This window comes from Canis lupus, chromosome X (assembly GCF_011100685.1).
Source record: "Canis lupus familiaris isolate Mischka breed German Shepherd chromosome X, alternate assembly UU_Cfam_GSD_1.0, whole genome shotgun sequence".
NCBI classification, from domain to species: domain Eukaryota; kingdom Metazoa; phylum Chordata; class Mammalia; order Carnivora; family Canidae; genus Canis; species Canis lupus.
The window spans coordinates 15554006-15574757 of NC_049260.1; the positions used below are offsets into that span (position 1 = coordinate 15554006).

At 46.6% G+C, this 20752-nt stretch overlaps 1 protein-coding gene across 13 annotated transcripts in view; it reads right to left on the reverse strand.

The window, feature by feature from the left end:
• Positions 1–6574: 6574 nt before the first annotated feature.
• The window catches only part of SH3KBP1 (SH3 domain containing kinase binding protein 1), a 339617-nt gene continuing 325439 nt past the window's right edge, over positions 6575–20752 (reverse strand). For 10 of the 13 annotated variants that reach the window (XM_038586998.1, XM_038586992.1, XM_038586993.1 and 7 more), the window contains 4 exons: positions 17530–17658; positions 13161–13432; positions 10028–10091; positions 6575–9047 (listed from right to left, as the gene is read on the reverse strand). In XM_038586998.1, the coding sequence (XP_038442926.1) occupies positions 9006–9047; positions 10028–10091; positions 13161–13432; positions 17530–17658 (507 nt within the window). In that variant the 3' untranslated portion in view covers positions 6575–9005. The remainder of the gene's footprint in view (positions 9048–10027; positions 10092–13160; positions 13433–17529; positions 17659–20752) is intronic. The other 3 variants (XM_038586995.1, XM_038586997.1, XM_038586999.1) reach the window with 1 other exon arrangement.

Below are 20752 nucleotides of genomic sequence, written 5' to 3' on the forward strand. Positions count from 1 at the left end.
CTTCCAGTAGCTGTGCCATATTTAAGTGGTTCTGAGGATTGTTTTGTCTCTTTAGATTGCTTTTTCATTGACTTTTGGCATGCCTTGTAATTTTTTTCTTGAAATCTAGACATTTTATATAAGGCAGCAGATGCTGTGTTAAATTAGAATTTAGTAGAGGAATTTATGTTATCGTAGCCAGGAATTGGGCCGTGTTGAGGTTTGTTGTTCCTATAGACATCAGAAACTTTTAATTCCTCTAGGGATCTTTTTTGTGTTCCTCCTCTTGGTTTTGGGGCTTCCCTCTGTGCTGCTCTCCATAAAAGATCTGTCTCTGGCAGCTCTCCCTGCTGTAATCCAATGTTATTATTCTTGAAGTTTTGTTAGTGTGCTAGTGGGGGCACAGAGTGAGGGTGGTCTCTGATGTTCTAAGCCTTAATTTCAGGGGACAGCCCTCACATGTGCCTCTGACTGCAGAGATAGATTTCCCCTAGGCCGGTCTCTTCCCCCAGATGCACTGGTGTTCGCGGTCAACAGCCTTGAGGCCCTTCACCCTTAAGATGAAATAATCATTTTTTAGATGAGTTGAGGGCTGGGGCTGGGGTTGGTTGGAATTCCCTTCTCCCAGCTGCAATGCTATTTCACCAGTGCCCTCAGACTATGTCCTTCCCCCTGCAGAATAAGCCTTTTGTTCCTTAAGTGAGAAAGGTCTGTGCGGATTTCTCAGTGGCTCCTGAGCCAGCACCTCCAGCCTGCACCATGAATCTTCTCTGGATTTCCCCAATCCTCCATGTAAGGGCCACTTAGGGTTCCTGGAGGAAAAGCTATTTGTTTTCAGTTTTCTATCTTGATCTTCCTTTCCACCTATATGGTATCTGGTAGCTTTAGTCCCTGGTAAGCAAATGTCAAGTTCCATGTCTCACAGAAAATGCCTATCTCTCTACAGATTTTGAAATAGTCATTTGCTTGCAAACTCAATTCTCTTCTAATTTCCAGTCTGTCCAGATTTTTTCTTATTGTAAACATGGGAAGGACACCTTATAGCTCTCTGATCTCTGTGCTGAAGCTGGAAGCCCTATTCAATAATATTTGACGTACAAGAATGTCAACTTCATATGGTTCAATGTAATACACTATTGCATAGTTTCTGGATAGTGCACCTTGTTGTGATGTAGCCACAATCTAATAGAGATCTCTGGAGAAGATTACTATGGATTATCCTACACATAACTCACGGAGAATAAGACGATCCCCCCTGCCATGACAGTGGCCCTCAAGCTTGAGTGTGCATCAGAATCCCCAGGAGGACTTGTTAAAACACAGATTCCTGGGTCCCTCTCCAGAGTTTGATTCAGTAGGCCTGGGGCAGGGCCCCCAGATTTTCATTTCTACCAGGTTCCTGGTCGGTGTTGCTACTACTGCCTTCCAGGGATCATCTCTAAGAACTCCATAGCACATCTTGGAGGCCCAGGGTTTATCTACATGTCCTCCTTATTCATCACTTTGAGGGCAGATTGCCAGCCCTGAGGGGCAGCAATTCGGTTCTCAAGTGACCTCTGAGAAGTGTCAAAAGTAAAGTGTCAGGAATATGCTCACCTTTGAATTCATTCTTTCTCCAGAGTAAATCTTAAGTTTTAAAAAGACTTTATTTATTTGAGAGAGGTAGGGAGGGAAGGAGAGGGAGAGGGGGGGAGGGAGAGAGAGAGAGAGAGAGAGAGAGAGAGAATGAGCGGAGGGGAGGGGCAGAGGGAGAGGGACCCCGGGATCATGATGTAAGCCAAAGGCAGATGCTTAACTGACTGAGCCACCCAGGTGCCCCCAGAGCGAATCTTATTAAAAAAGAATGCTTTATATCTTAAAACAGGGGTAGCCATGGTTTTTTAATAGTGGATGACAGTTTGAGACAATAGTGTGCAGATCATGTGAACTTGTTTTAAGATTCATAGTAACATAAGCATTCTTCTTGGGCTTTGGGTGTTGAGACTCACATACAAGTAAAGTGCCTCAGAAGGCGTTCTTCGTAACTGTTTTGTCATGAATCTTCCCTAATGCTACATTTTTGCACATAGAGTTTTTGTAAAGGTAAAACTGGGCTGCTCAAATTCATAGAATCAATTGCTTTTGGCATCAGTCACAATTACCAATTCATCTATTCAGTCAACAAATACTATCAAATGCTTACTACGGACTCAGGTATATTTTTTTAGGTACTGGGGATATAGCAGTGAAGAAAATGAAGTCACTGCCTTTGGTTGGTTTCATTCTAGGGAGGGGAGACAGAACACAGATGTGTGTGTCCACATGTGTGCGTGTGCACGTGTGTATTAAGCAGGGTATCAGTATATGGGGTCTGCGGGAGGATCGAGGCTAAAGGTGCTCTTTTGTTTAGTGGGTTAGGGACAGCCTCTCTGATTAGGTGACATCTGAGCAGTGACTAGCCAGAAAGAAGAGATTCAAGCCTGACACGCACAGAGATTTAGGCAAATACAACTTCAAGGGGAGCTGGGTGGTCAGTTACCTTTGTATACTAATGTTCATTCAACTGTGTTTATAATCAGGTGAGAGATATTCTTTAAAAAATTTTTATAATTATCTTTAGTTATCGAATAATAGCAATATTAGAAGAAAATCATTTTATAGCTCACAATTTCACCACCTTAATGAAACAAATACTTTCATTATGTTGTTTTCCTTCCCTGGGATTTCTCCATATGGCTGAATATTTTTTCTAGTTCTATTGAGAAATAACTGGCATATATCACTGTATAAGTTTAAGGCATACACCATGAGGATTTGATTTATATATACCATGAAACGATTACCATTCCGGGTTCAGCTAACATCCATCTTCTCTTTTTTTAAAAAAGATTTTATTTATTTATTCATGGGAGACACAGAGAGGCAGAGACATAGGTAGGGGGAGGAGCAGGCTCCATGCAGGTAGCCCAGTGCGGGACTCGGACCCTGGGATCATGCCCTGAGCCGAAGGCAGATGCTCAACCGCTAAGCCACCCAGGGGCCCCAACATCCATCTTCTCATATAGATACAATAAAAAGAAAGAAGAATAAAAGGAAAAAATGTCTCCTTGGGATAAGAACTTTTAGGATTTGCTCTCTTAAAAACTTTCCTTGGGGCGCCTGGGTGCTCAGCTGATTAAGCATCTGCTTTTGGCTCAGGTCATGATCCCAGGATCCTGGGATCGAGCCCTGCATCGGGCTCCCTGCTCAGTGGAGAGCCTGCTTCTTTCTCCCTCTCCCTCTGCTGCTCCCCCTGCTTGTGCCATGTCAAAAAGATAAAATCTTTAAAAAAAAATTTTCTTTCCTATATATCATACAGCAGTGTTAGCTATATATCCCCAGTACTTATTTATCTTATATTTGGAATTTTGTACCTTTTGACCACCTTTCTCCAAATCTGCTCTCTACCTCTGCTAACCGCAAATTAATGAACATGGGAGTACAGATATTTTTTGAGTTGGTGTTTTCATTACCTTTGGATATATTTCCGGAAGTGGAATTGCTGGATCATCTGGTAGTTTTGCTTTTAATCTTTTGGGGCTCTTCCAAGCTGTTTTACATAGTGCCTGTACCAATTTACAATTCCAGCAACAGTGTACAAGGGTTCCCTTTTCTCCACATTCTCACCAGCATTTCTCTCTTGTCTTTTTGATGATGACCATTCTAACAGGTGGGAGGTGATATCTCATTGTGGCTCTGGTTTGTATTTCCCTAATAACTACTGATGTTGAGCATCTTTTCATGTACCTGTTGGCCTTTTGTATATTGTCTTTGGAGAAATGTCTGTTCAGGTCTTTTGCCTATTTTCAAGTTGGGTTATTTGGTTTTTTTCTGCTACTGAGGTGAATGAATTCTTTATGTTTTTGATATTAACCCCTTATCAGATGTGTGGTTTGCAAATATTTTTTTTTCCTATTCCATAGGTTGTCATTTCACTTTGTTGATGGTTTCTTTTGCTGTGCCGATACTTTTTAGTTTGATATAGTCCCACTTGTTCATTTTTTATTTTGTTGCTTGTGCAAAAATTTTTCTTGCTAAAATCTTAGGCAATTCATAGTCACATTCCACTTCTAGGAATTGTCTTAATAAGGATAAATCAGAAATGTGGGCATAGATTTATGCCCAAAGATGTTCATCACAGCTTTATAACCTAAAAAAGTTGGATTTAGGAGTGCCTGGATGGTACAGGTGGTTAAGCCTCTGACTCTTAGTTTCGGCTCAGGTCATGATCTCAAGGTCATAAGATTGAGCCCCACATCGGGCTCCGTGCTCAGCATGGAGTCTGCTTGAGATTGTCTCCCTCCCCCTCTGTCCCTCCTGCTCGTGCTTTCTCTCTCTAAAAGAATAAATAAATCTATTAAAAATTTTTTAAAATTGGACTTAACCAAAAATACCCCTCTTCCTCTGGTCTCCCCATACTCAAGGCTCCTTTGGGCACCTCTCCTCTGCAGTTCCAAAGTCCCTGGACTTCTGTGGTCATGTTCTTGTACTGTGGAAAACTTGCCTGCCTATCTGCTTATTCCTTCAATTTGAGCTCCATGAGCACAGAGGCCACGTTGCCTTCAGCACATATCCTGGTGCCCAGCACAACGTAAGGACTTGATACATGTTCAGCTTGCCCCAGCCAAGTTCTCACATCACTGAGATTGAGCTGCAGCTAAGAAAGAATCATGAAGCTTTAAGAGAATCCACTCCATTTCTCTTAAGACATCTGTTTTTCTTTTGGGGAATAACCATGGAAATGTTACTGATTTTTTCCTAGTTTTTCTGTTTGGCTTCAGGATGGCCTTATCACTTGCTTATTTTTAAAGTTGGTGTGTGAACCCCTCTAAAATTTTTTTTTAAGTTAATAGAAACTATAATTAAGTTTTGCATTTCCAGGGCACTTTCCCGTCAAAGAACTCAAAGCTTGACAACAAATCTTAGTTTCCTGGAGAACTAGTAACATTCTATAGGGGTGAGAGGGAAGGGAAGCATTCACAATTTAAATGACAGTGCTGTGGGTGCCTGGGTGGTTCAGTTGGTTAAGTGTCTGCTTTTGGCTCAGGTCATGATCTCGGGGTCCTAGGAATGAGCCCTGCATCAGACTCCCTCCTCTGCAGGGAGTCTGCTTCTCCCTCCTCCGCTTGTGCATGCTCTCTCTCTCAAATAAATAAAATATTTTTTTAAAAAAGAAATATTTAAAAAGTTTTTTAATTTTATTTATTCATGAGAGACACAGAGAGAGTGGTAGAGACACAGGCAGAGGGAGAAACAGGCTCCCTGTGGGGAGCCCGATGTGGGACTCGATCCCGGGACCGGGACCATGCCCTGAGCCAAAGGCAGACGCTCAACCGCTGAGCCACCCCAGTGCCCCCCCCCAAAAGAAATACTTTATCACTTATTGCTCTAACAAGAAAAAAGGAATAGCCTATTTTACCGTGAACTCTGTATTCACAAACATGATGACCGCACAATGTCATTTCTAGGAAAGGCTGCCCCCACAGCCACTCCAGTTTGGGACTGATTAAAAACACATGAAATAAAACCACCTCTCTGGGATGTGCAGCTACTTCATGGACTCCTGTTGGCTTCAGGGGCTGCCTTCTGCTCCATGTGTTGGGAATCAAGCCTCAGTGACTAGGGATAGAACTAGGAATGACAGCAACTGCCTATCACCTTAAGAGACATGAAGCCCCCGCTCTGTCCTTACACTACCAACAAACATTTATTTCCGATCAGGAAAGAGTTCCTCTGCCTTGGCCACTGTGTTCCCTCATTACACCTAATTTGGGGAATGGCATCTTCTTCCCCAGGCTTCGGTCGTAAGCTCCAAGCCTTTGCTCTGTTGGACACTGCAATCAGCTGTGCCGAACGCCTAGCACCCACGCACGTGATGCTTTGTTACACGTCTCATTTGTATCGAACCAAAAAGAAAAGCTTTTCACCAGCCCCTCTTGGTCTAAAATATCTTGACATTAATTTGTGTGAAAATAGCTAGAGAACTAAAACCTAATCTGATACAGAACAGAGACCCTGGTGACCTCAGGTTAGGATACAAAGGGCTTTGTGGGACCTGGGGATTATTTTTAATACAGACTGTGGCAACTGTGAGCAATAAATTACACACCCTGTGGTTTTCCCATCAAGGAGCTGGTTATGAAAGGAAATAAAACTCCACCAATAGTAACCAAAGACACACATGTGATGATAGACACAGGCTGTCTTTATGGAAGAAAACAAATCAGGTACTTAAGTATGCTGTCTAGAGGGCTGTGGATGAATAAAAGTGGCCTTACACAATTATTTGAATAATGATAATTTAATGATTTTTACACTAAAAAACAATGTAGACCTAACTAGAATTTTCTGCCGAAATATGAATGTAAAATCCAACAATGTAAAAATGGAATTCACAGCCATGGATTTTAATGGGTTATTTCTGTTCACTTGGGAAAGATAAGTGGGGTGAGGGGTACTATATTCCATGTCTTCCAAAGACATTTCTAGAAGAGTAATCAAATTGTGTAAAATGGAGAAAAATGGTTTGAATTCCAAGAAATCATTCCTCTTGGACCATGACAACTTTGAACAAAAATATTTTCACAAAATTTCATTTTAATCATCTTCTTTACAAAGCACAATACTTAAGACTTTTCTAAATACAATTTTAGAAAATGAAGCAAAAAAATAATCTCCATAGATGCTGGTCGAGTCCATGCTGAATGCAAAAGAATTTTTTCAAGTGATCTTTCCAAGCTTCTCAATATTCTTGACGGGTCCATTTTGTAGAGTCAAGGTGGTGGCTGTTCGGACAGTGGCTCAGCAGTTCCATAATGTAGAATCCTCTGGCTGGTTAGCCCAAGGGGCAGTAAGGAAGCTAGTTAGGCCAACTCCTCCTTCTAGAATCACTTTGCCCTCTCCTCATACAAAGAAAGCCCGTGGCTTCTACAAGGGGAAGATGATAGCCCTCTACATTCCAGGTTGCTAGTGCCCCACGAGGGCGCTCAACCTCTCAATTTCATTATAACAATCCTACTCTGTATACACATCATATAAAACTAGAGCGTTAGGGATCTTCACGATGAGTAAATGAGAAATCCAAATGTCAAAGAATTCAATCCTCATTCTTACACTAGGCGGTGGGAAATCTCTCAAGGCTTTAAGTTTAACGTAGAAATGCTTAGAAGAGTGAAGGGGTTCAGGAATGTCTTACGCTGCCCTCGGAAACTTGGTGCTCCCGGCCCCAAGCACCCTGTGAGCAAGGCTGATGAAAAGGCGATCTGTCCAGACATGGGGATGCAGGGCGGGGGGTTTCTTTCTTTATGGTCTCCCTTCCTGTCATCATGCCCCCATCCTGGAAGACAGGGTGTCGGGCTCTGTAAGGACAGTACTCGGGGGGAAGTAGTAGCCTCAAGCAGCGAGGATGAGCGTGGAGGCAAGAGGAAGGCGGGGAAGGGAGAGAGGAAGGAAGAGACATTTGTTTGTAATACTTTGGATAACCAATAACATGTGGTGATTTCTTTTTTGCATCACTCCTTCCATGTTATCCATTCTCCTTCATTGCGGTTGTGCAAATCCATTAATATTTAGTACTTTCACTCTAAAACTCAGGAAATAGACAAAGCAGCTTTGGAGAAACACATAAAACACCTTCAGGGGTCCTGAAGGGACCACCCCCCACCCCCCAGTCCCCAAACAATCTTGCAATACAGTACACCCCCTTATTTTCAGCTAAGGATGAGGAAACAGTTACATAGTCTAAGGCTGAGCTGTTCATTTGCTACAGAGATAGAGCGGACAGGCAAACACTGGTTTCCTTGGGACGGAGAAAGCAATTCCATAAATGCAAGAAAGATCCAATGGCTACACTTCAACAACAGCGTCCCCCCATTCTCTCGGACCTGAGGAGGGGGGTTACAGGAGAACAAGGCAAATGCCATTATGTGGGTACAGTCTGAACACCAGCACACACGGGCAACCCAGGGCAGAAAATAACACAACTTCCCCCCCTTGTTTTCATTGCATTTTACGTTTATTTATTTTTGCTTTCATAATGCATATTCTGTTCACGCAAAAGGTGCAAAGGACAGGAAGCAGGGGTTTAACTTGGCTGATGAAAAATCAAGCAAGGGTGACACTTCTAGTTCCATGAACAACCTACAACTAGGAGGACTTCGACGTAATAGCTGGTACCACAGAGCACGCCCAGCTTCACAGCTGTCTCCTCCTGGGACCTTTGGCTAGGTGACAGAAGCTTCGAAGACAGTGGCCTCTAGTGGACTCTGAGAAGTCGCTTTTAAAAAAAGGTGTTTTGTTTTTTGTTTGTTTGTTTTTCCTTTGAATCATGGTAGCTGCATCACAAAAGCTCCAATCAAGAGGGTGGTAAAAAGAAGGCACAGGTCATTGCAAATACCAGGTTTTCTCTTTCTCTCTCTTGTAAATATACCATCATATATAAGCTAAAATTTATCTTAGGGTGGCGGGGTCAGCTGGCAGGGGAAGAGATGGGTCGGACCTAAAATTGCATATGTAATAGAATCCTAGGGGGGACACAAAGCGAGGCAGTTTTCTGCCTGAAGCAAAAGAATGGGACGCTCGCTCTGGACTATGTGTGATACAGACACTGGGGGACTCTGTGACAAAACACGATTAAAAAAATCATAAAATTATAAAGCTTGTAAACGAATAATCGGAAATTACATTTTATTAATGGAAAATATCATCAAAATAGTACCACTATGGACTAAACTGCCTGAGTTTTCGTTTCGCGTGAGATCTCAGTAAAAAAGCCTTTAGCACAATTCGCTCTAAGTCACAACCAGTGCTGTGCCCAGGATTATACCGGGGGAAGAGTCTCCTCTTGGATGGAATTTGTGTTGTGCTATCAAGACTTCTGTGCTAATCTTTCAAACAGGGACGTGTGGAGGCAAACCTTTAATCTTTTGGCACAAGGTTATTTTGGCTGGGGCGGAAAATTTGAGTCTTGGACTCAGGATGAATAATGTGACATTTCATTGATCAAGTATTCATTTTGATTGAAGAGTTTTCTTTATGTCATTAACTTCCATCTATAAAGGAAAAACAAGAGCCGGACAAAATCATAATGAATTCACTGCTTTGAGAGAAGCTGAAAGATAATCAACTTGGTCGAATGAAAGATGATAATCAACCTGACACTCTTCAAGGTGGAATGGGTGAAGTGACATCTGAATGACGAGCGGACAACGAGGCCAGAGTGACAGAAACCTAAAGCACAGGCACACAGACACGCGGCGCTAGGAAATGGTGGGGATGTGCCTTCTCAGGCTACCCGTAGCCAAAATTTGTCAAAAGCAGCAAGAGTTCCAGTGTCCCGGTCAGGGGGCAGAGTGGGCTGTCCCGATGGGCTGGACCACCTAGCGGTGTTGGAAGGCAGTGGTGTCTGGTCGGGCCCAAGGGGGTGTCTCTCAGTGCCCCCCAAAGTGATGGGAAGCATGGGTCCCAGGTACCACCAAGGACACCAACTGGATGAAAGCTCAAAGTCTGCCTTTGGCCTTTTGCAACTCCCACATGTTCTCTGCCATTTGGTAATGGCTGAGTTGGTTCAGGGGATGGAGGGGGACAGGGCTCTGATGCCCTGGCAGGACTGACACAGCCCTCGGGGAGAAGAGATGAAAAGCAAGTGCTGAGTGTGGACAGCTGTGGTCCTTGGAGTTCCAATGACAGAAGCCAGCTGGCAATGAAGACCCCCAGCACCATGCCCTCTGGCAGTTACTATAATGAGGCCTTTAGAAATCGGAGGGAACTTTTCAGAGAGGAGACGTTTCAGATAAATTCCAAATGAGAACCCCAACTGGGGTCACATTCACTCTTGGCTCCCTTTCCGAAGACCTCCTGGACCGCAGCAGAGGATGCGAAGTGAGCCTACACAGTTCTAAGAAAATTGCCAGGGGAAGCACATCTGAATCTGCAGAGAAGTAACCATCATCTACTTTCAAAATGAAGCCATGAGGCGGTCCCCACCCCTGACTGAGCCTCTCACGAGGCAGCAGGACCCTGAGGGACCCACCTGCAACCGAAGCCGGATTTTCTTCTCTTCATCCAACTCTGACAGTAACTGCTTAATCTCTCGTCTGAAAAGCAAATGGCCATGAAATTAAACAGAAGCCCGGACTTCGCCAATAAGGGATAAGAAGCCTCTCATCACCACAAAATCCATCTGAGCCTTTTACAACAAACATGTGGACAAAACATTATGTTCTTTCTTTGCATTGTTATTGCTTGACATTTACTGCAGACAGAGAGGCTTGCTATTATTTCTGGGCTCCCCCAATCTGTGGCCATCAAACAGAAGGTCTGAAATGACCTTGAAATCCATTGGTCCAAGCTTCTCCTAAAAGAGGATGGGGAAGGTGAGTCCAGAGAAGTGGCCTGACTTGCCCGATGGCTAGATTCTAGGTATCCAGGCTCAGATTCTGTTGCCTTCCCTCTCGCTGGCCCTTTGTTATAGGATCGCTGGTCTTTAAATGTTTTTACATAATAATTCTCACTGCAGACATTTTTGTCACCCCATGTATGTTTCACTTTCACAGTTTTAAATTAATAAAAGGTTACTGCTATGCTTTCACAGATTCGCACAAAATCTCACAAATAGTAATACCTGAAATCTTGGAGTTAAAATAGCTGAACTATACAGTAATCATGTCACAGAGATGGTAGACATGAGTTAGGACATGCAAACTAATGCCCTTTATAACATTAAATAATGAAGTGGAACGAAATGAATCATCTTGCAAACTCAGGACTCTCTACTTAGGATGCTGCTACTATTGCCACTCTGATCAGAGAAATGTACTCCATTTTAGGGTAGCAGATGTTCCATTTTCCATGTACATTTTTACAAACTGGACTGGAAAATCAAAACACAAGGACTGCAGAGACAGTATAATAAATATGGCCTAAGTTATACTACATTTGCTCACTTCAGATGAGCACCGTGACGGTCCCTGCACGTGGGTTAGTGTCCTGACCCTGCTGTCAACACACCGGGGTCTTGGACATTAACCGGTTGTGATTCGTTACTGTATTTACTGAAGCCCATGCTAGGCACCTCTATCTCAGCTAGGCACTACTTAGAGCTTAGGAAACAAGTAGCTGAGATCCTCAGCAGAAAGCATGACTCAGGGAAGACTATGGCAGGCAGAGCCTTGAGTCCTACAGATTGGAAGACGTAGTTGGGGAAGCCAGTGCAAAGAAAGTCACTAAGTCTTGAACTGGTGAAAAAAGGGCCTGGAGCCCACGAGGAGGAAGGAAGATGGGGGATTGCTGGGGAAGAGCTAGGGCAGGAGCAGGGAGGTGAGAAGCAGCTTGTGTGTGGAGGAGGGGAGTCAAGAGGGACTTCTGCTGAAGGCTGAGAGGGAGGGGACGCTTAGAGCTTGGGCCAGAGGTTTTAGGGACCCCGTGGTCACGGGCGTGGCAGCTGTGAGAGGCAGGCATGGGACAGGACCTCTCTGACATGTCGATTCAAGAAGACATGGGCTGGGGAAGGGCAATCGTGGGCATCTATGCCCTGGCTGCACAGTGGGGAGGAGTGCCGGGTGGAGAGGCCTCAAAGCACCAGGGCGTCTTCATTCTGAGGCAGGCACAGGCCATTGCAGCCGTTCCAGGTACCCCTCGGAGGGCCCAAAGGGCTGAAGACCTGGATCCAGGCCAGTCTGATCCAATAATGGTCCTCTGCAGAAGGCTGAGACCCAGTGCTCTGGGATATACTGGGGCCATGGGCTCACTGGGCAGGAGACACGTGCCATCCGGACATGGATGGGGCCTGTGGATACCCAAACCTGTAACCTGCAGACCCAGAGAGGAGCTGGGGGCTTTGACGAGTGAGAGGCAGCCTGGCTGGCCCCGAGAGCCTCTCTAGCTCCATCCTGCTGATTCTGCAGTTATTTGATGGGCACTGTCCAGGTAGGGGGTGAGAACAGGGGGCCTAGTTTCATACGGCCCCTCCCAGTTGGAGTAAAGCAGAACCTGAACGGAGCCATAATGCGCCAAGTGAGTTGCTCATAACCCTTGTCCTAGGGTGCTCTAGAGAAAAGGTACATTTCCAAAAAATAGCATACATTATCCTCTCCATCTTCCTGATGTACAGTGAAGGTGCTGAGCTGTCCTTTAGAGAAGAAATCAGCTTTTTTTTAACCCAACAATACTGCTCAAAGTACGTGGCCCCAAAACACACCAGGGCTCTCTAGCTCCGCGCAGGGAGGCAAGTGCCAGGGCTTCTGCTAGCTGCAGACAGGCTCCCAGGGTGTGCTGGCGGGTCTCTGGCCCATCACCCACCACTGCCCTGGGCACCTCCCCATCCAGGAGGCCAGGCGCCAGGGCTGTACTGAGCCACCAGCCACCAGGCTGTGCCCACGAACCTCCTCGTACTGTTGCGTCTACTGCACTGCTCTGCTCTCGGTGGATTCTACATCGTTTTTCAAAATCCCATTCAGGAAACACCTCTATAGACGCTTCCCCCTGCTAATTCCTCCAAGAAAGAGCTAACTGATCCCTTAACTCTGAGCCTCAGTTTACTCAGATTAAGTACTTTCCGACTTCTAACCCTTTCACTGTTTCTGTCACTGCATACGACGGTATCCCGGGTAATATTTACGTGTACTGTTTATTTTTTACAGGTCTTTCTCCTCATCTAAGTGCTCCTTGAGGACCAAGGATGTGGAGAGCATGTGCAGGCATGCATGGAGAGAGCCCCGAGTCTCATGGGGAGAACATCTTGCTGAATATAAAGTCTTGGGTTTAAAGATTCTAAATGCAAGCCAATTATTTCATCAGACAGTTAACTGAAGAAATTGCAATTTTTCTGGTGCTACAGGAAAAGGTGGGCTGTTGGGCTTATTAAAATACATGCATACCGTATTTTATGGGGATTTAAAGATCTTTCTTTTAGCAGCCTGCCGAGTGCATTAGTCCTGGTAAGTGACTGCTGTGTACCCGGCGGCCAGCCCGTGCCCTCCCTGTATGCAGCAGACCTGGTTGACACAAGGAGCTGCGTGACACGAAGCCTCTCAGGTTCAAGCCCATCCCATACCTGCTGCCACCACCCTGGGGAAGCGGGCCACACACTTGGGCAGGTGGGGGACCCAGGCTTGCAGAATGAGGCCCTGGCCCAGTGGAGAGCAACTTGGGCCCCAGACACTCACTTCTGCTGGTCCTTCATGGTCTCAATGATGCTCCTCAGCTCGCGGACCTGCGTCCTTAGCTCCTCCACGGCCGCCTGGCTGCTGGCCGCAGGCTCCATCTTTGGTTTTCCTTCCGAGCCAAACAGAGACGGGGAGTTGGCTCTGTGTCCTGCTGTTCCCAAAGAGGATGACAGGGGGGAGGATGTTGCCGAGGACAGAGGGGCTGGCCCGCCACCACCACCTGCAGCCATGGTCCCTGGCTTGGGTGGCAGGGATGCTTTGTTGTCGGACACCTGTGATGAGGGAAGGCAGGGAGGATTCAGGCCAGGGATTCATGTTCAAGGAAGTCCTCCATCTACATCCTTGTACTCACCTCTCGATACACACTTGTCACTCATCCCTTCACCCATGAGCCCCCAGAGGCCTACCTGGCACAGGCCTCCTCGCTTCAAGTGCCTCCTCCTGTGTGTTTTAAATGTGACCACCCACCTGGACAGGTAGTCCCTAGCTGGTTGAATGTACAAGTCTGGAGGCCCACCTGCTTGCTAGGCTCTGCAAACTCTGAAGTGAGCAAAGCATTTTCCTAGCTCCCAAGAGCTCAGAACACAGGAAGGTGAGGACAGACTAGCCGACACACTGCAGCCGTGGGGGTTCTGCACACAGGGCGGGAAGCACAGAGAGCCACAGAAGTACACAAAAGGGACCGACTGTCCCCGAGGGAAGGCGGCAGGGTGCTGCTGACAGTCCCATCCTGGAGGAGGATGAGGAGGCGGCCAGAAAAGCAAGGGTGACCAGAAAGAAAGGTTCTAGGAGGAGGGAATGGGCTCGGCAAAGGCATGAGACACATGGCAAGCAGGCACTCGGCAGCAAGGACAGCACAGGGTGGGGGGCTCAGGCTGGGGAGGCAGAGCAGGCTTGTGGGATGGGGTGAAAGCATCCTGCACAAAGCTAATGACGACTCTGGCTGCAGCAGGGCCTGGAGGCTGACAGGATTGCTGGGAGGTTCTCCTACAATGAAAGCTAGGAATGGTGGGGCTTTGACAGATGGTGGCCAAGGGAACAGAGCAGGGATAGCTCGGAGAGATGTGGCGAAGGCAGGCTCTTCCAACGAGAGATGGGGTGCCTGGCCTCAGGGAGCAGACACCCCGCAGATGTGGCTCCAGACAGGCTGCAGGGCCACGGGTGGGGACGGAGGGAGCAGGCGTGGAGGTCGTACCTTTCACGGCAGGAGGAACAGCCCCAAGGCCCGGAGGACAGTTTGATACACTGAGTTTCGGGAGCCCGAGGGAGAGCCAAGGGGGATGTGTCCAGGGGGCAGAGCCAAGGAATAAAATGTAAGCTGGGCCAGAGAAATCCCTCGAGGAAGTGGCACCGTGGGGGTGAATAACCCCGAAGCTGGGGAGAAGAGGCCCGTGGCGGGACCTGGGGGCTCCCTGAATTGACGGGGTGGGAAGAGAAGTGAGAGCCATTGGGGACCGCGACAGCACCACGCGAGGAGATGAAGCAAGACCAGAAGACCTGAGGGGTTTCCAGAAGGAAAAGAAGGGTTGGATAAGTGGGTCAAGGGTGCTGAGAGGAAAACAGGGGCTGGGGGCCATTTGGTGCAACACAGGAGACCGAGGCCTGCTCACGGCGGGTCAGCACCTGGACAGGAGGGGAAGCGTGCGGCCTGCACGTTGAGGACTCTCTTTTCAGAAACCCTGGCTGAAGATGGAAGATGGGAGCAAGAGAGCGTTCACGGAGAAGCCTCGGGAGGAGGCGCAATCATGCAAGGGTTCTGTGTGCTTTCAAAGATGGGAGACGCCGAGCTGGATGATATCCTCGGGGAAAGACCAGCAGCAGGCCAGGCTGGAGGCGGAGGAGGCCTGATGGAGGAGCGGCCCGGCCGAGGCCGGGAGGGCACAGGGAGCGGGAAGGAAGAGGGGAGCAGGGCCACCCCGGGGCAGGGGAGATCCCGAGACCTAGGGCAGGTGGGGAGGAGGGCAAGCAGCAGATAGGATGCTGGGAGCTGAGGGGCTGAGCGACGGGGAAGTTGAGGCTGCTGGTGGAGCCCGGCACACAGCTGGGACTCCTCCAGCAGCAGGTGCCCAGGGCAAGAGCCAAGAAGGGGCCTGGCTGGCACGGGGAGGAGGAGAGTGCGGATTCCGGCTGTGCTAGAGGGAGAGACTGGGCACAGTGAGCCAGAAGCAGATGGGCCATCGTTCCCAGCCTCTCTGCCCGCCTTTTCTCTGCCAAGTTACCATTGAGGAAAAGTGCTTTCTGCTGCCAGGCACGGCGATCTGCTGTCCTGTGCTTACTGCTGTAGGAGTTGTAGTAAGAGGGAAGAGGGAGTGACATTTATGGAGCTCCGGTCGCATGCCGGCCGTCGGCTAGATGCCAAGGATCAGCCGGCGTACGCTTCTGACAAAGCAGGAAACTGAGGCTTAGGCACGTGGTCAGCAAATTCCCCAAGTCTCACTGCTAATAACGGGCAGGCCTGGGCTTCAATCCTCTGCCCTGCCGGCTGGACCCTCGAGCCCCATACCACGACTGTGGCTGCCTGAGCGTGACCAGTCATGCTTTCCTGTCATCATATTCTTGGCTTCTTTTATTTTCTCGGCTTCCTGCCTGTTCCTGGGCTCATACTTCTCCCCACTTCCCAGCTTGCATCCTCCCGTGCCTCTTCCAACCGACCAACGTCCTCCTCACAGACTGACTTCCAGACAACTCTTCAACCAACGCTTCCTTCAGCATTTCCCAAGCAACTCTCTCTCTCAGCCCACTGCAGCTGACAAGAACCTTCGCGAGCCCTCGCAGAGCATCAGCCACCATACACCCTGACCGGATTAGTTCAGGTGGAATTTATAGAAGTAATAGACAACATGACATGACAACTTCCAGGAAAGGAAATAAGACTACTGGGACGGAATTGTGAGAATCTGAAACCCAAAGAGCCACGGCCCACCAGCAGGTGTCACCCCAGAGACACCCCGGGGAAGGCAGAGAGCATGCAGCGGTAGGCATACCTATGCTCATCAGAAACCGAGGCTAAGCCCAATTTCTGTAAATGGAATCCTTTCATAAAGGAAGAATGCTTCAGTTTTGTGAATAACTACCATTGATGTGTTTTAGAGGATCACAGTTTTGCTTACTTTAGCCCGGGTTTTTAAGAAAATCTAGACATATGTGTAAATTCTTAAATCTGCGAGAAGGAAAATCCCACACACCCTGTGATTTCTTTGTGTTAATTCCCGGTTCAAGTGTCTTAAAAAAATGACTGCAATTTTCTGCTGTTAGGCAGAAAGCAGTTGCTAATGTGTATGGAAAATAATTCCAATTGACTGGGTTCCCTTAGCATGAGAACACTAGTCCTGTTCATTCAGAGGGTGAACAGGATTAGTACAGGGTGTCCTTCAAGAGCCACACACAGTTGCTACCCACTGTCTTCTTTGTTTCTCACAAGCCAGCGATTTAAAATAGCTATACCATTTCCTGGGCATGCAATGAAACAGAAATGCTTTTAGACTCTAAATTTATTGTAATAAATGAACCCAAATCAGCTTTTCTTTAAGGGACCCCCCCACTAGTTATTCAAAGTCGTGTGCTGCCTCAACATAATCTGTGACACCATCACTTTTGAACACAAAAGCCTAGACGTGTGGGTAGGGTGCACAGCATTTGATGTATGTGGTGCATTCCTTCTTCAAGCTGCTCTGGTGACGGTGGTGACAGTGACGTTGGTGTGTGAGAGTATACGTTTATGTGTGGCCGATGGTATGAAGAAGAGATCAAACCACAAGAGAAAACTTGGAAAATCAACAACGAAACCTCTATCTCAGAGAGACTGTCCAATTTTAGGGACTTTGAAACACGCTTCAGGGATTTGGGGACTAAAGCAATAACTATTACTGAAGGGTGACAAAACCTTGCATTCTCTGTTGCACTGGACTGTCTGTGCCCCCCCACCCTGCCCCAAGTTCAGACATGGAAATCCTGCCCCGCTGTGGTGATGGTATTAGGAGGTGGGGCCTTTGGGAGGCGATCGGGTCATAAGGGTGCAACCCGCGTGAACAGAATTAGTGCCCTTAGAAAAGAGACCTCAGAGAGCTCCCTCACCCTCTCTCCACCACATGAGGCTATAATGAGAAGTCAGTGGTCTGCAACCCTGACGAGGGCCCTCACTGGAACCTGACCGTGCTGACACTCTGATCTCAGACTTCCAGCCTCCAGAAACGTGAGAAAGAAATTTCTGTTGTCTCTAAGCCACCCCATCTAGGGCTCTCTTTTATAGCAGCCTGACTACAACATCTGTTGATCCTTGTTTGGTTTGTAACTCCTCGTCAGAGCGTACGCATAAAGGCAGGGAGGGGTCCGTGCTGTCAGGACCCCCTTGCCGTGGCTGGTCACTCACTTGGGATATGGTAACAGTCTTTGAAGTTTTCTTTGATGCTTCCACTCCTCTGTGTGCAAGCGAAACGTGTTCCTCTTTATCTTCTTCGGGACTTGGGGAGTCAAAGATATCAGGGCTTGAAAGGGAAGACTGGATAAAGCCAAAAGAAAACGCTTTTGTCAGAATTACACCTTAGCTGACATAGCTTTTGTTAACATAATGCTGTATGCTTTTCAAAGCACTCGATATTACTGTTTTGTTTGCTCATTATAACCTCGAGAGGCAGAAAGGGTGCTATTATCTGTGCACTAAAGATAGTGGCAGAACTGGGATTAGGAAGCAAGATTTCCTACAGCAGGGATCTTTCCATGAGATCTTTGCACTGATGCCCGTCGGTCATGTCACCTGTGCAGGCCTGCATCACCCAGCCCTTCCTGCTCCCTCCATCCTTCGGAGCCTCCCTTCTTTCTGTGAACATTTGCTACTGTGTACTAAGCACTGAGCTTGGTGCTGAACTTAGATGACATGCCGAACACGGTCCCTGCTCTTGCAAGGCTGACAATCCAGTGGGGAGGGACACAGGGCAAGACGAGGCTGCCTCCAACCTGCCTTTCTTCCATTCCCTTTGGATCATTTTCCAGGACCACGAGATCTAAGGCATAGTGAAGTGCCTGCAAGAACTTATCTGAGAGGAAACCATTCAGGGGGCAGGAGGTCACAGGCCTGCAGGCCAGGGAGGAGCATTTCTGCAGCTCCAGGGCACACCCCTGCCTGCCAGAGGGCAAGCTCACCTCTAATTGTGGGACCAACTGCTAAATCTTCACCCTCATTGCCATGGACAATCTACATCTGTTGTAGATTCTATTTTCACTAAGCTATATGTACAGAATGACAGCATCTTTTGGTAAAATATGGGGATAATACTCCTACCCTTTCTGCCTCACTGTGAATATCAAAAGGCTGGATGAATGTAAACCAACTCACTGGAGTTCACTTGGATATAAATGACTCCTGTGCTAGAATTTCGCTATTTCAGGATAAAGCAAATGAAAATAAGAGTTCCCATGGCAAGGGATCTTTTTTAAACAAAGCATCTTCCAGAGATCTCTTTGGGTGAGCTCGTATTTAGCCGCAGCTCTCTGCTGTCTACCCTGGTGGTGGGAAAAATGTTCCATTTAGAATCATCACTGGTGTCATTACAGAAAAATAATGCCTACATCACACCATATTTATTTTATTCTGTTTACTCGATTTTCTAAGGCAGAAAACTAATATATCTAGGGATTTGTAAGCAAAGTTTTAAAACTAAAAGGTCTTATTTGTTAATCTTTGTTTTATCTGAAAATCCAATTACCTAGAATAATACCTCCAACTAAGCTTTCTTATTAATCTAAGCTTAACTGCTTAACCACCTTGCAATGCCTGTATCCCCTCGCTTTGAGATTTTATTCAAAAAGCCAGCTTCCTCCTGTGTAACCTACAGTTCATGAGCTGCCAATCAAAGCTTGCTCTATGAATTCAATAAACATAAATAGCTCAGACTAGGATGAGAGGCCCCAGGCTGGGGAATTCTGACAGGTGCCTTTGCCCAGTCATTCCCTGGAGTGGCCTGTTAGGAATAGGTCCATATCCACGATCCCATTTTGCTATGAAAGACCTATGGGCGCTAAATGGAGGAAGAGCAAATACAAATTCAAAGGACACAGCCATGTGGGGATGGGTGGGAACAAACAGAAGAGAGTAATTATACTTCTTTAAAGCACAAATGTATCCTGTTATTTTAGGTCTACGAATGAAATCGTTCCACATAAAATGCCCAACTTTGAGTCACAGTGCCATAAGCTTCCCATGGGCAGGGACCAGGTACGGCTCACTCCTTGGCACCTGGCTCAGAGCTGAGTCCGCATGCCATAAATGCCTATAAATATTAGCTGAATGAGTGAATGACCAAAGGTGTAGGCTAAGAGCAAGTGAAGATGAGGTGCCTTTATGCGGTTCCCCAGATATACACAAATCCCCAGGCATGGGATGTATGAATCAAGGGTGGGGTGGGGGATGGTAAATTGGCTTTCTCTGTATTTAATTCTGGATGCCTCAAGGCCCTCTAGATCTTGAAAAGTTGGGAAGAATTTGGAGGAAAAACAAAACTGAAGAAGGATTTATAGAGAAGATGTGGGAGGTAGGATCAAACACTTAGAGAGACTAAGAAGAAATTAAATAGGTTGTGTGTGAGAGAGGCATGTTGGGGAGGGTGTAGGGAGAGGAAAGATGGTAGTGACACAGAACTCTAAATAAAGAGTGAAAAAGTAAGCCACTTTGTCAAGTCTTTCTTCCAAAAAAGGTATCAACACATAGTGAGGTTTGTTTCATACAAAGAGGAAAAATAGCATGATTCAAACCACACCCCCAAACTCAACAGAAATGAGAGAAGAGGTTCAAAGGAAGTGGCATTCTTTTTCTTCTAAATGAGGACCTCTTCGGGGGGGATCAGTGATGAGGCGGAAGTAGAAAAATGTTCTGGAAAACCTGCAAAAGGTTAATTCCTTGATGTATCTGGGTGAATGAAGGTCATAAGGCCTTAGACCTGCATTCCCAGCAAGGACAAGACAATGTGCTATATAGAGATAGGGGGAGAAGAGAGAGAGAGAGAGAGAGAGAGAGAGAGAAAGAGAGAGAGAGAAAGAGAGAGAGAGAAAGAGAGAGAGACACTGCTTGTGGATGCATCAAGATTTTTTCTCCAATGACATTCACTCCCGTGTTTATAATAAAGAAGTAGAAGCAACATTAGTGTCCAATAATAGTGCACTGACTAGGTAAACTCTCATACACTCACAGGTTGGAACACTAGGCAGCCATTAAATGTGACATCATGGAAGAATGGGCAATGATTGGGGAGAAAGGTGCACAATAAAGGGGGGGAAGGCATGTACTATGTACCCCATTTGGAAGAAATAACGTTATATATACAAATAGAATTTTAAATAAAAGCTACAGATAGACAGCAAGTGGTTAACAGTTCTTAGCTCTGGAAAGCAGGATTACAGGCACAGGTCACTTACTTTCTTCTTTGTGCATTTCACTGTTGAAATTTGGTACAACAAATGTGTTACAGGATTCCAGTGAGGAAAGAAGTTATTCAAAATGACCCAAACAAAAAACTTCTGTGGGTTATCTGGAGTGTTCTGACTTATCTCTTCTATATGACCACGTACCTTGTATGTTACAAGCAATCTCCTAAAGGCAT